The 13,784-nt window shown below is 50.3% G+C and overlaps 1 protein-coding gene across 10 annotated transcripts in view; it reads right to left on the reverse strand.

Moving 5' to 3' along the window:
• NCKAP5 (NCK associated protein 5) overlaps nucleotides 1-13,784 on the reverse strand; it is a 264,077-nt gene that overhangs the window by 173,469 nt on the left and 76,824 nt on the right. For 3 of the 10 annotated variants that reach the window (XM_061557706.1, XM_061557705.1, XM_061557718.1), the window contains exon 1: nucleotides 11,000-11,163. The exons of the other annotated variants lie outside the window; for them this stretch is intronic. In XM_061557706.1, coding sequence (XP_061413690.1) covers nucleotides 11,000-11,161 — 162 coding nt within the window. In that variant the 5' untranslated portion in view covers nucleotides 11,162-11,163. Of the gene's footprint in view, nucleotides 1-10,999; nucleotides 11,164-13,784 lie in introns of those variants that run through there. 10 annotated transcript variants of the gene reach the window in all.

Here is a 13,784-nt window from a genome sequence, read left to right on the forward strand (position 1 = left end):
CGATTTGCAAATAGCCACAGTCGTCACGGTGCGACATAGTTAACGCAGATTGTAAACTCTACGAATAAACTGCAAGCGATATACAGCCTACAAGTCGACGCGCGCCGCTCTTCGCCTGCGTGACACGCGGTTCCACCTCACCGCTCGCGCGACAGTCCGCGGCCAAACCATCGCGGCCATCGTCACAGAAAGCAGCCGACGAGGACTTTGCGTCATCTTTATTTACATCTGGAGAATCAGCTCATCCCCCGCCCCCCCACTCACCCCGCCCCCCATGCCAGCGAGGTGTTGGGATGAGGGAAGAAAATCCGAACGCCTGCTGTTCAAACAAACAAGCTTCTTGGGAATTATTTATTGAAGAAAAACACATTAAATTCTTAGGAAAATGCCGAAACCCACTTGTTCTGTACATGCAAGAGCGCTTGGATTCTAGGAAGTAAATTAGCCGTAAGAACTTGGCAGAATTACTGCAGTAATCAGCAGGATTGATTGCCAGTGCACCGGCTGTAGCTGCCGTCCGTCTCAATACGTGCGTCCGTGCGTGCACGCTGCGCATGTGCGTACGTGTTCGAAGGTTCTGGCCAAGGACCCCCCCCCCCCCACCCCATGCTTAACCGTGCACGGCAGTGTTTTGAGGTTTTTTGACAGCGACGGCTGAACTCTACGACGTGACGTTCCCGAGCCGCAGGGCGACGCGAAGACACGGCCGCCAGGCGCTCCGCCAGGCTCCCGCGTCCCACCCACGGCCCCACGCTGCACGCAGGCCGCTCTCGTCGCCAAGCCGCATCTGTGCGCAGCACATTGACGGAGAAACCCTCGCGGGGATTTTGGCTGCGGTTATTGCGGCTCGGCAACCCAATCGTGCCGGCCACTTTTCGTCGGCGACGAAGGCTCAAAAAATGCGTTTAGGGGCTCTTATTAAAGCGATTGCCGTGGCCCTGTGATGCGTGTTGGCCGTGTCAACGGTGCCGCCGTACCCTCTGACTACCACATGTGTGCACTGATGCAAGTTAAAAAGAAACTACTTCGTTTTTTTTAAGGCGTTGCGATGATGATGATGCGCCAATTCGTCCGAACTGAAATATTGCACTCGCGTTACACACACTGAACACTGAATTGTGTGACCAAAAATGGATGAATGTTCAGGGTTTGATATGCAAATGCCATGCAACAGTCTCATGGAGTGAAGACGCCAATAGAAGCAGAACAAAAACAAACAAAGGGCGAGAGAAATGAAAGAGAACAAATGGGACGGAAACGAAATCCACTCTTGTATGAAATCGCAACCCTTAAACCACGACGATCCATCACATAGCTGGGAGGTGTAAATCACTGCATGTCTAACACACACAATGCAGTGAAATAGTGAACACCGTTTATGCATAAACCGTACTACGGTAAATGTACATGAATTGTGTATGTCAATTCATAAATTGTTCCTTAATGCACATATGAAGAGGGCAGTGGAACGACATGATAAAACTTGCTGTCCTTAATGGGACTGCTGTATGACAAGCACTATGTGCATGAACACACAAAAAAGCCAAAGATCCCCCATATAGCCTTAACAGACTCTAGGAGCAAGTGCTGTAAGCGAACACCTATGAAGACTGAAGGCTCACGAGTGGGTGAGTGGCCAGTAACCACGCCCGGTCACCTTTGTCTCCCCAATGGATGTGTTTACACACCGCACCAGCTACTCATTTGAAGCTGAGTCGACCTACGGGAGGCCCAGAACCAGTGTTGACCATGGGCAGGAATCGAACTCAGGCAACCGAGTTTCGCAGTGCAGCACTGCACCGCTGCTCCCCACCCACACACACGCGCACACACGCACGCGCACACACACACGCGCTGGCTATAAAAGAAGTTTGCCTGTGCCAAGCCAGACGCGTGTTTGGCGCGCGAAACCTGGCCAAGGACAACGGGGGTTCACCCAACAGGGCCGCCCTTTCATATTTAACCACTCCTCCACCAAGGCCAGCTTCACTTTGAATGTTCAGCAGATTATGAAACTCGATGCCGTAACGGACTTCAGGCATGAGAGCCACACGCACGAAAAGAGGGCACCGGGTTTCTACCGTGCGTTGGCGCGGGCTCCAAAATGAAGCCCAAGTAGCGCATTTTTTTTTCAGTGCGTCTTTTTTTTTGCATTCCTGAGCGCCGTACAAACCACTTTCTCTCATTTTGGCGTGCGTCGTGTTACTCTTCCCTGAGCCAATATTTAGTCAAGCCGCCTCAACGTTTTTTGACAAAAGATCCAAAGAAATATTGCGCTCCAAGGCCTCGTCGAAAAAATTTATTTAATAAAAGCTGCACGTCTTAAAGGAAAGGAAACACTTAGCGCAAAAAAACTGTTTTGCGAGCGCGTCCGTGACGCGTGCCGAGGCGACCGTTCACTTAACCCTGCCGCCCCGCAGTGAGCGACATTCGCGGATTTAAAGAAAAAATGAATCCGAGTGCCTCGCCTCTTCCCTGCCTCGATGCGTCCTACCGGGGGTCGAGCGAAGATCAATACAAATAGCTTTTACCAGGGAGAGCAGTGGAGGCACACGGCTCTCACTCCGAGGAAGGATCATCGGCTCAAACCCCCCCCCCCCTTGTTCCTGTCCATGACATCTGGCCAAGAGCCACAGGACCACCCCATTATTACCACCTGAAGCCCCAGCTCAGCACACCCGTCGCGACGTGCAGGTGGGAATTAGCCTGGCCGTATATAAATAAATAAATACCCCCCCCCCCCCCACTTCGCACACAAAAATTTTAAAGCTTTTTTTTGTTCACATTCAACAATGCTGGCATGCTGCGCGAGCGAAAAGCCTCGCGAACCAGGCGAATCCCGAAAACCTCTTTGGCCGACCACCCACTGTCAGGGCCCTACAGCAACGAGCCCAGGCGAGGGACAGCGACGTGTGTAACTTTTGTCACGTGGTAGGAATGCAACAAACAACAATAACACAACAACAACAACAACACGTGCTCAAACTGCGCACTGCACACAGCGCCCGTATCGCTTGCGGGTGAATATTTCAACTTTTCGACAGAGGGGACGTTGACAAGTCTTATACACCATGGCCGGGCCTTGAACATTTGTCAAACCGAGTTTGGTACTTCTTAATCACGCGCACAGTGTGTCACTGTGGTGAAATGTCTCTTATACCGTTGAGGGGGGGGGGGAAGCTGTACCAGCAGATCATATTATCCCCATTCATTCATGTTACTCCTTTTGTCCGAGTACGGACAAACGGATGAATCTGTCATCACTTCTGGGTCACTCCTCTTATCTTCGTGAACGCTCGGATAAATAGGATGAATGGAGTGCTTCCGGGAGACGACTTCATCAGCTGACTGCTCCATGGATAAGCGCAGATAACAGATCAAGTTTGCTACAGCTTCCGGGTCAATCTTATCTGCAGCAGCTAATGGGACGAATCAATCCACTGATAATGGAATTTTTGGTGGATCGAATGAGGGCATGCATAACGAGCGTATCAGATAATCGGGACTCTGACGAGAGGATTTTCACGACACATGGCAATAGCCCCAATAATAATATTGCATATTGCTTTCTTGATACAGCCTAAAACTACTGACGCCACTACCAAGAAAGCACCGCAGCTCTGGATGAACTTCCCTTGTGCCTCATACTGCTCTTCTCAGATCTCTGCACATCTGCTACTTTCTCCGCGTCCTCCACCGGAGACCTCAATTTACCCTCTATCCGACGTGCCCGCCCGAATCTCCTGACGAAAATTAATTTAATCGTCCGTCCCACATCACACTACGTGCTCAATTCGAGCTCCTCGTGCACACATCGCATCGTCCTGTGCCAATTTACGACAAAAGTGTTGGTTTTTTTTTCAATTGATCCTTCCTGGCTCAAAGCTTAATCGACGTGAACCACTGCTCCACGTTACACTTCAACCTACCATTGAAGTACGGAGTTTCCCTCCTCTGTTCCATCAACCCCTGCTGGCAAGCAGTAAATATATCTCTGCTGAAAACCTGTTCTACGCTGACACTTCCTCTGAGCTACCCTTCAGGTTTCATTCCCACGCCTTTCTCCTCCTGCAACCCTTTCATTTACTTCAAGGGGCCGTCCAGATTCATTCGCAATGATTGTGATTTCATTCACAAGTTCCCGAAGGCGCATTCTTAAACTCCTGCTGTCGCACTGTCATTTTGTGGTCGTATCATCAATCCCACGAAACCTTTATTTATTAAGGCTTGCACCGAGACACTCTTTGTCACGTAACAGTGCTTGCAAGGGAGACTTGAGTTGAGTGGTGTCACAGTATTGGCGCAGCCATAGTAGTAATAATATTCGATTTAAAGCTTTCGTGACTGCAGGGATTCATCTTCTTGGTTCTTTCGGTAAAGTCACGTAGAATGGAAATAATAAAAGAATAAAATAAAACATAATAAAAATAATTCTCACGACGTTTCGGCCACAGACCTGGTCTTCACCTGAGGACGGCTGCTTGCGTTGTGGCCGAAACGTCGTGAGAATTATTTTTATTATGTTTTATTTTATTATTTTATTATTTCCATTCTACGTGACTTTACCAAAAAAACCAAGAAGATAGTAATAATATTATTACAAAGATATTAGCAATAATAGTATTACTGTGCACAACATCAACACTGTACATAATTAGTGATACATTAACAAGGAATTAATCTAAGTGTACGAGTAGAGGATTAAAAGAGGTGTAGTGACATAGATGGGGTCACTATGGCAGTTAGCGCCAGTTACCATCACAAGAGTGGAGCTGTGGGTCTTGGGCCTCTCTCGGGCACCAGAGTGGGTATGCCATGGAAGCGAGCCCTCGGGGGCATAGTCCTGGTGACAGTGAGAAAGAGGTCGGGTGAGGACGTGACAGTCTGGGTGACCCTGAGAGGGGACGTGACCGGACGAGGTGGCAAGGGGGGCCCAAAAGGGGGAGAGAGGGACACGTGGTGTAGGGCCCAGAGTCTTCGAGAAGGATCTGGAAGGGGGCGTGACTAAGGACGGAGTCAGGCCACGCCACAGCCAATCAAGGCCGAGTCCCAAGCCCCCGGTCGGGGCTGTTCTCTGGAATCAACCCTCGCTCGGTGCTACGTCTCTCCGATCTTCGGTCTTCGCTCGGCAACGTGGGGCAGTCAGAATGTTACCGACTGACCCGGTTATGTAGTTGCCCCATTGTGGCTTAGAAATACTCAAGTTGGCTATCACCTCTGTTGTTAATCAACACGTTTGTGTAGTTACCCGGTTGGGGTGTTGTAATAAACGTGTTGCCTCCAAGTCAAGTGTGTGCCTCCGTGATGAACACTACAGATGTAAGAAGTGTAACGAGATTGGTGGGATGTGGGAAGTGGTTTTGAATTCAAAATGTTGTTTTTCCCATCATTTCTACACATTATTTTGGTGGGGTATCTATACATGGATCGCCCCGAACGTTTCGTGACAAGACGTACCCCCGTTCACACAGGAGCGGACGAAGCACAGCCGCCGACAGACGGTCAGAAATATGTTTACAAACTGTTTAACGAGCGCTTTTCCCAACTTTTCCACGGATAAATGCGTCAGACGGGGCTGTAAATGCCCCCATAAAAAGAAAGCGTTGCCTCATTGGACACTCGTCTGCAGCTTGCGCCAATTATTTGATAGCAATCGTGGCTGTTTGCTGCTGTGCCCCCATCACGATGTTTCTGGAGATTAGATAGCAAGTAGTATTTGACGAAACATCATTTGAAAAGCTGAACTCCGTTTACATGAATGTTTTTATTTCTACTCATTACTACTGCAACAGGAATTTACACCCATCATAAAACCGCAAATAAAAGGCAATAAGCAAGATAAGCATACCGTTCCGAATGTGCCCAAATAGTTTACCCACAATTACACTTAAACTATGTTCCACAATTACGCAAACCAGACCTACATCAAAGCAGCATATGGCTGTTAAGGCTGCACAGAGCCATTCCTCATTCTCATTTATAATGCAATTTGTATCCAATAAATATCTCTGGTGAAGGATTACGGAGCTAAAAATATTACATATAAAAGACTGAAAACACCAAACTCACACCACTTCGTGGAATTTGTCAGCGCACCGTGCCTGCTGCTCTATTGAACGCGAGATGGAAAACGACGCACAGTGGCACCGGCCACCCCTCTTCCATCCCATGCCCCCAAATCTCACCCCAGCACTACCGAATGTTCCTGGATTACAAGACGCTCTGTGCCAAGACAACTACGGTGCTCCATCAACCGCTTCATAACAGCAACTGGTCGCTGCGCAACACCTCCTCCAGAAGGGGAGAATTGAAGACAACCCACGGTGTGACTGCGGCCACCCGAACCAGATAATGGGACTTGTCGTGAATAACCGCATCCTACGCCCCAGGCTCTCCGGCGGGACTGAGCAGTATTAGTCGTGCAACTCCCGAAAATATCGCATGGCTCACAGACTTAAACTTGGACGTGTGAAGAAACGAAACAGGAGCATTTATCCACAAATCTGGCTACCACCTGATGATGCCGGTTGTAATTCCTGGCGAAACGTCGTACTCCGTTTGTAAATGTTGTGGCTTGGCTCTCCAACACTGGTGTGCTGCACTAGTGACGAATTGGCATGTTCTGTTTATGTGACAACCTTTCTAGTTGGCTGTGTCGGTTGGTGGCGAGTTTAACGACACATTTATATTTGTGTGATCTAACCCAAAAAAACCTGTATTATGGATGATATTGGTCGCGAAAGCTTGCTACGTGTTAAACTGAGCATTAACACACTCATTACTTTTAACTTTTCCTTGGAAATGCAAGGGGCAAAATTGCCTCCTATAATGCGGAAAATACTGCAATTCCCCAATAACCATAGCCTCCATCCCCTCTGCCCACAGAGCCTCCCCCCATCCACCCACCCTCCCTTAAAATCCTGCCGCACCACCGGCTTCACTCCTGCCCCACGGGGGTCCGACCAAATTGAACCGATCGGTGGCGAGCGCAGCGGGCACTAATTGCTGAAACTCGGCAGCGATGGCGAAGCGACGGCGTGAGGGCACTGGAGAAACGGCGGGGTCGAGCGGGGACCGCACGCAAGCCGCGGGGGAAACGGCTCCTCGGACGGTGCGCCCTCCACTATCTCTAATGGACGGCCATCGTACGCTCGGTTGGTCCGAGCGCCGGCTCGGCACGGCGACGGGAACGAGCCGTGCGTGACACCACCTGCAGCGAGCGTGCACCGAAGGGGACGGTCTCGCTGGTAAGAGTTTGTGTCCCGAGCAGCAGTGGACAAAAACACGGAGCAGGTTTTTGACATCCAACATGGTACAAAGATAGTGATTTGGTATTTGTGAGTAGGATTACTTTTCCGCAGAAGATTACCGAGCAGTTCTACGCATTGTCACAATTTAGTTGGGTTTTATTTTTTGCCAGCGGTAAATGTAGCAGCGCCTACATCAAATCGCATACGATAGCCACGAATGAGACACTGCCAATTGATTCTCACTCGAATTGATGGATCGAGAAAATCGTTAAGAACCGAGAGCCCTAGAACATCAGAGGGAGACTCGCAGGCAAACGTCGCCCCTCTACTTGCTCTAAGCAGCGTCCACCACGGCCTGAGCATCGTCGTGCGCCACCCTCTCCAAGACGAACGAATAACCAATTGAAAACTAAAAGCTATACTCTCTTTGGTTCTTCCGGTAAAGTCACGTAGGTATAAAATAAATCACGACGTTTCGGGCGCAACACAAGCGGTCATCATCAGGTGGGAAAGCATGGTCTGCTGCAGACCAAAGAGTATGGATTTCTGCAGTCACGAAAGCTTCAAATCAACTAAAAGTTATTTTTATTTTACCAGGTAAGGCCCACCGAGCTATAGAGCTATTTTTCAGAAGAGACTTGGCCATCACAAATGATGACTCAACGAAGTGGCTTATCATTAATTAATTAATTAATTGCAGCCAAATATTCTAAACACATGCTTCTAAATTTGGAGCGGAAACCCAGAGGATCCGGAGAAAAATCCACGAAACCACGGGGAGAGAGACACCGCAAACTCCAAATCTACAGCAGGCGTCAAGGGTCGGGATTGAACCCACTTCCTCCTGCATACCAGGCGAGGGAGTTAACATCTCGATGAACTATTAAATAACATCCGCAAAGGAGAGAGACTTTTATAAGTGCGAGTATCACGTTCCTGAGTGGGGCGCACACAAAGGCTGGAATGCGGGAGGAATCCGGCAGGCATGTGGCAGCGAAAACCCAACGGCGGCAGCGTCGTCCTGCAAGGCGACGACGAAGCCGGGGGATGAATGACGACGGCGCGCCGCCCTCCCCGGGGCAAACGGGGCGACCGCCACGAGGGCCGAGCGAAGCCGCCACCTCTCAGACCGCGTGGGGCCTGCGGTTATCGCTCCTGCCCTGATCCACTCCATCGCTCTGGCCTCGGTGTACGTGCCATGAGGAAGGGCCGTTGCACAACGTGTCACCTATTCTTTTGCCAAGCTCTTTGTTTCCCCCTTTTATGGCCACAGTATTATTTACGAATGGGCTGCGTTGTAATTACTCGAGTCGGCGGCGAGGTACACCGACCTCAACAATGCCCCTCGCCGCAGACTCACAAGCCTCGATCCCCCTTCTGGGACCGTGCCGTCGCCATCCTAGGATCTCACCCAAATCCGGAAGAACGCTGGAAACTCGAGCTGCTCTCAACCACACACGTTTCCTGCAGTAGAGCTTTGCAATGAATACGTAGATTACATAGGGATTGTGCATACTCACAGCATATACACAGTGCGTGAATATATATACACACACATGATGGGGGATGGTGGCACAGTGGTTAACGAACTCTGCTACTAACCCGGCGACCCAAGTTCGATTCCCGCTCACGGCCAACAACGGTGGTGAATAACTGATCTGATTATGGGCCTCCCCTAGTTCGACTCTGCCTTAAATTAACAGCTGGTGCTGTGTGTAAACATCAGCACCGGGGAGACAAAAGCAGGCAGGGGATGTGGTGTTGGCCACCCAACCCATTACAGCCTTCATCAGTTGCTCGCTAAAGAGCACAGACCCAAAAGGCCTTTAAAGGCTACACGGGGGATCTTTGTCATTGTTAAAATCAAAGGAAAATGAGTGCTCTATCGTGTTGTGAAGTCAATAGATGGCCAGCATGCCGTCGGCCTAAATAATATCGCTTGCAGTTCTCGACTGGCAGATGCAGCAATCGCGCTCCAGAGTTACGCTTCCACAGAAAGTGACACCTGCCAAAGTGATCCCTACACCAAGTCAATTGTAGTGAATTAATCATAAAGATTGGTCAATTAATCAATTAAACCAATCACTAAAGAAGATAATCGATAAAGAAATACATCTAATTTGTTTATATTATAATGTGTAGGACAAGTTTCTGCGCTTGTGAGTTTGAAAGATATCTCCTGCAGTGGAAGGAAATCAGCCAGAAGAAACGACACTCGCAAGAAGAATGGTACAAGACCAGAGGGCACGAAACACGGACGCCCTAAGTGCTCGCAAGAGACTTGCCAACTTCTGCCGGTTGCGGTGTATTAGTTCAGGTTGCTGCTCGTGGTGCAATATCGATGGCACGCATCGAGCGGACAACAGCTGCTTGTGCTGCCCTCATAGCCACAGCACCGGCCCCATACCCAGAGCCGGGGCGCCACACGCAGAGCAGCGACCCTTCCAAACTGCGGCTCGTCACTGCCAAATGACGTGGGCGCGGATGAGGGTCAATGGAGCCGTTCGTGAGCAGATACTGCAATCGGTGTGCGGCGCGCCTCTCGAGCGCGTCTTCTGTGGCTTCGCGGTGCACCCTGGGAAATCCGGGGGAGGGCGATGGTGGATGCAGAGGTCTCTGCACGCGAGTACGTCCCCTCTGGATTAATAGCCCTTGGCAGATGATACAAGAATTTAGCGAAACCCATCAGCTACGCCTCCTCCACCCTCCTCTAAACTCTTATGTCCATCCTCCCCATACATTTACACGCTTTGGTGAAACTGGAAATGAAATGGGGAGATAATGCTATCGGTCACATCATTTAGATGTAAATAGCCCCGAAATGACTTGGCTCATTACATTCCGCACACCCCCATCCTTGATTTGGCAACGGAGATTTAAAAAAATCTGTAATGAAGGTTATTATATTTTTAGGACTCTGCCGAGCTGAAGATCACAGTTAAAGACTTCTGGGAAGTAATAATTACGCAAATCTTGCACCATCGAGGTTCGTAATGTTGTAACGCATGCATGCATTTACAGGCCTGGTCTCCGAGTCTTGGTAGCAGCAAGCATAAAAACTAACGAGGCCCCTATCTACCCCTTGTATATACAGGAGTCCTTACCTGGCTATAAATACTTAAAGGATCCCATTGATTAATTGATATATTCTGTTTCTGTAGCAGCAATTTACATTCAAATGAGTACACGATTCTGCAATTATTTAACCCATGTCTGTGCTACTCTCAAGAGGCCCCTGTGATCAACAGAATCTGCTGATGGCAGTGAGCACCCTACATATTTAAATGCCCCAATGACCACCTGGCCCATCGAACTGAACTGTCCCCCTAGATTCAGTGTTGCCTCTCCACCTACTCTCTCCAGGATGGCATCGATTGTTCACCACGTGCCAAAACACACACACACACACAAGACAACGATCCCCCATCTAGCCTCATCGTGCATATGGGAAAGTACGGATTGCGGGCACATAGTAAAAAGTGAGCACTGCACATGGGAAGGGTGTTGTGGCAAGGGCCCAGGTTCCTTCTCGCCTTTCATCTCCGGTAAGTCCAGGAGAAAGGATGACACACACCACCCCCGCCACTGATGTTATCTGTGGCCGGGAATCAAACTCGAGCCGCGGGTTTCATAGCACGGTGTGTGAACCACCGCATCACGGCTCCACGCACGCACACATACACACAAGTACGCATACATACACAGGCAAACGCACTACACGCACGCACACCAACACACTCTCGCCTTACCGCCGCTCTCCGCGGAACAACAGGAATGCCACCTTCAATGTCAACCCCATGAACTTGTCCGCTCGCCCGACAACGCCCGTAGTTTCCAGGACTCCCGTGTCGTCTCCCACGCCGAGGAGGAGCCAACAGAAGTGGTGGCGACGGCGGCGGGCGCGGGGACATGAGCGCACGGCCGCCCCGTCATAAATCACGTTCCATCTTCTTCCCCACGTGTTTCGGTTGCGACACTTCACTCCATCCGGACACACGTCGCCCCACGCCCCTCCCCCACCGCCACACAGCTCTCCCTCCCCATCTCCTTTACTACCACCCCCCATCCCCTGGGGCATGCCTGGGCGCAACACACAGTATCGCTGACAACAGCTGTTGAATACAACCGTGAGTTGATTGTTGTAGGAAAATTAGCCTATGCTGGCGATCTTTCATTGCTGGGTGAAATTGAAAAACGGGCAAGCGAAGACCAAACAGTTTAATTTGATTGACTTCAGCAGACGAGAGCATGTTGCGATTCACAATCGCTTTGTGAAGCCAAATTTTGACAACCGTGCAAGGAATTTTTTAATTCTTCTTTTGATAACGTTAACTGTGGGTGTCATTTTGATCCACTGTAATTTGAGCGATGACACCTCGCTGCCCTGCATCGGTGGTGAAAAATGAGAGGCACGGCGCGAGTGGGAAACGCGCGATTGACCCCGCGCGTACCCACCCACACCCTGGGCACGCGCGAGGTCGTTCGGCACATCGTGAGTCAACCCCTCGATGAGCCGCTACAATTCGGGGGCAGCGATTTTCGATTCGAGAGTTAAATCCCCCGGTATGCTCATATCATCGAGGCAGAATCAGGAACCGCTCAATTCGATTCCTGAAGAAGGAGCCAGGACGTGGAGCCAAACGTCGGACATTGTGCGGCGCCAAGCCTCTCTACAGCTCTGTACTGCCCATTACGTCTAAATTGTACAAGAGCATATACTAGACTGCCAGTACACTCACTCCGATTAAGAACCAGGCTACAGTCTACATTAGTGTTTTTTTATTCACTTTATATTTTATTATTATTCTATCTACGTGACTTTACCGAAAGAACCAAAGACTAAGAGCATATAATTTGTTTATTAATTGCAGAGGCCGTAAATAATTGATTCTCACCCACGTCATTTGATGCATATATCATGAGCGTAAGAATCGCTTGATGAAATGATGCAGTGTTACTTGCCTAGATGTCTCGCACAAACTCATCTTGCACAGTCAACGCTCTGGGCTTTGATGGCGATAATGGCCTAAACACATAGTGCGGTCAGAGACTGCACCAACCTGCTTATTCGCATGCTATATATGAAATGCAATGTGGCTTCATAAATCAGGAGGAGGAATGCGTGGAACTTACGTTGTGGGTAGAACTCTGACCAACGGCGTCAGCTCCCCCTCAATATGCTTCGAGCTCTGATAAATGCGGTGACATCAACATTTTTCAGCCCTTGCCTGTGTCATTTATGGATGGGGCCCCAGTACTTCAAAATTGACTGTTAGCAGGCCCTCGATGCAGAGAAAATCGCCATTTAAAAGAACAAAAGTTTTTATTTACACAGCCCATCAGCGGTTAAAGTTGCCGGTTTTGTTTTGACCGCAACATTTTCTCAACAGGTTACAATTGCGGCCGTCACCCACGTCTGGCCGCGGTGTCAGACGTGCAAAGGGAGCGTTCCGTGGAAGAGCCCCAAGCCACGCGTGGCAGATTCTCACGGAGCCGTTCACACGTCCTTAGCGGGGTGGAAACATGCCGGAGAGACAGGACGTGCAGATTCCAAAATAAATCATCAAAATCACCGAGATACTGTAACAGCGGCGACGAAGAGAAGCGACCGGCGGTAGCGCAACGTAACATTTTTTGTTTTAAAAACCGACCGCTGTTTAAACTGCGAGGTGCACTCCACGCGTGACGCTGCGCAGGCTCCGAGGAAAGCAAGCGGCGGCACCCGTGAGCAGCTGCTGTTTTAAATAAAAACAAACTGATTTAGCGCTACTTAGCGTCACGTTCTGTCAGCCTGGCTCCCTTCTCTCCCAGTCTTTAGATCTCCACAGTCATAACAAACCTCCCAAGCCGTGAGGACATGGGAAAGGCAGAGCGTGCGCGCGTGTGCACGTGTGTTTTCTGCACACACACGTGTGCACACGCGGACAAAGGGGGGGGGTGGGGGAGAGTGACCTCGGGCCTGAACAAGGTGAGCACTGTCGCTGGTCCCCATCTCCGCGGCCGCCGTCGTCATGGCAACAGAGAAACCGTGACGAGGTGGGGGCCGTGGGCTGTGCTGGGGGAGCAGTGGTTTGGCGTGCGGCTTATCAGGAAGGCTGCGGTGGGGGGGGGGGGGGGAGTGTGGCAGGGATTTATGTTGAAATAAATAAATAAACTTGAACTTGGACCCAAACCAAATTGGTTGGCGAGCTTCAAATCACTCGCTGGCAGGCACTGTGCGAGCAGCACCAACACATTCGCCACGGCCAACAAGGATGCACCGTCCCTGGCAAGCGAGCCTCACCCATGCCACCCCCTTCCTCCCCACACTCCAAAACCAACGACGACGACGAGAGTGGAGCAGCAGCAGCAGCAGCAGCTCCCTCCGTGACCTCTACACCGTCGCACGGCAGGCGAGATTTATCCACGCCGGTTGAGGCCATTCGCCGGAACAGTGGACTTCCTCGCAGCCCATGCCGCTACGTACACAGTGCTGCACACACGCACAGGGCATTTGCCGTGCTTTGGCCTTCGTCAATCAACACGTCCCACTCG

Source organism: Lethenteron reissneri, chromosome 23 (assembly GCF_015708825.2).
Source record: "Lethenteron reissneri isolate LAM-NWPU_2019-01 chromosome 23, ASM1570882v1, whole genome shotgun sequence".
NCBI classification, from domain to species: Eukaryota; Metazoa; Chordata; class Hyperoartia; order Petromyzontiformes; family Petromyzontidae; genus Lethenteron; species Lethenteron reissneri.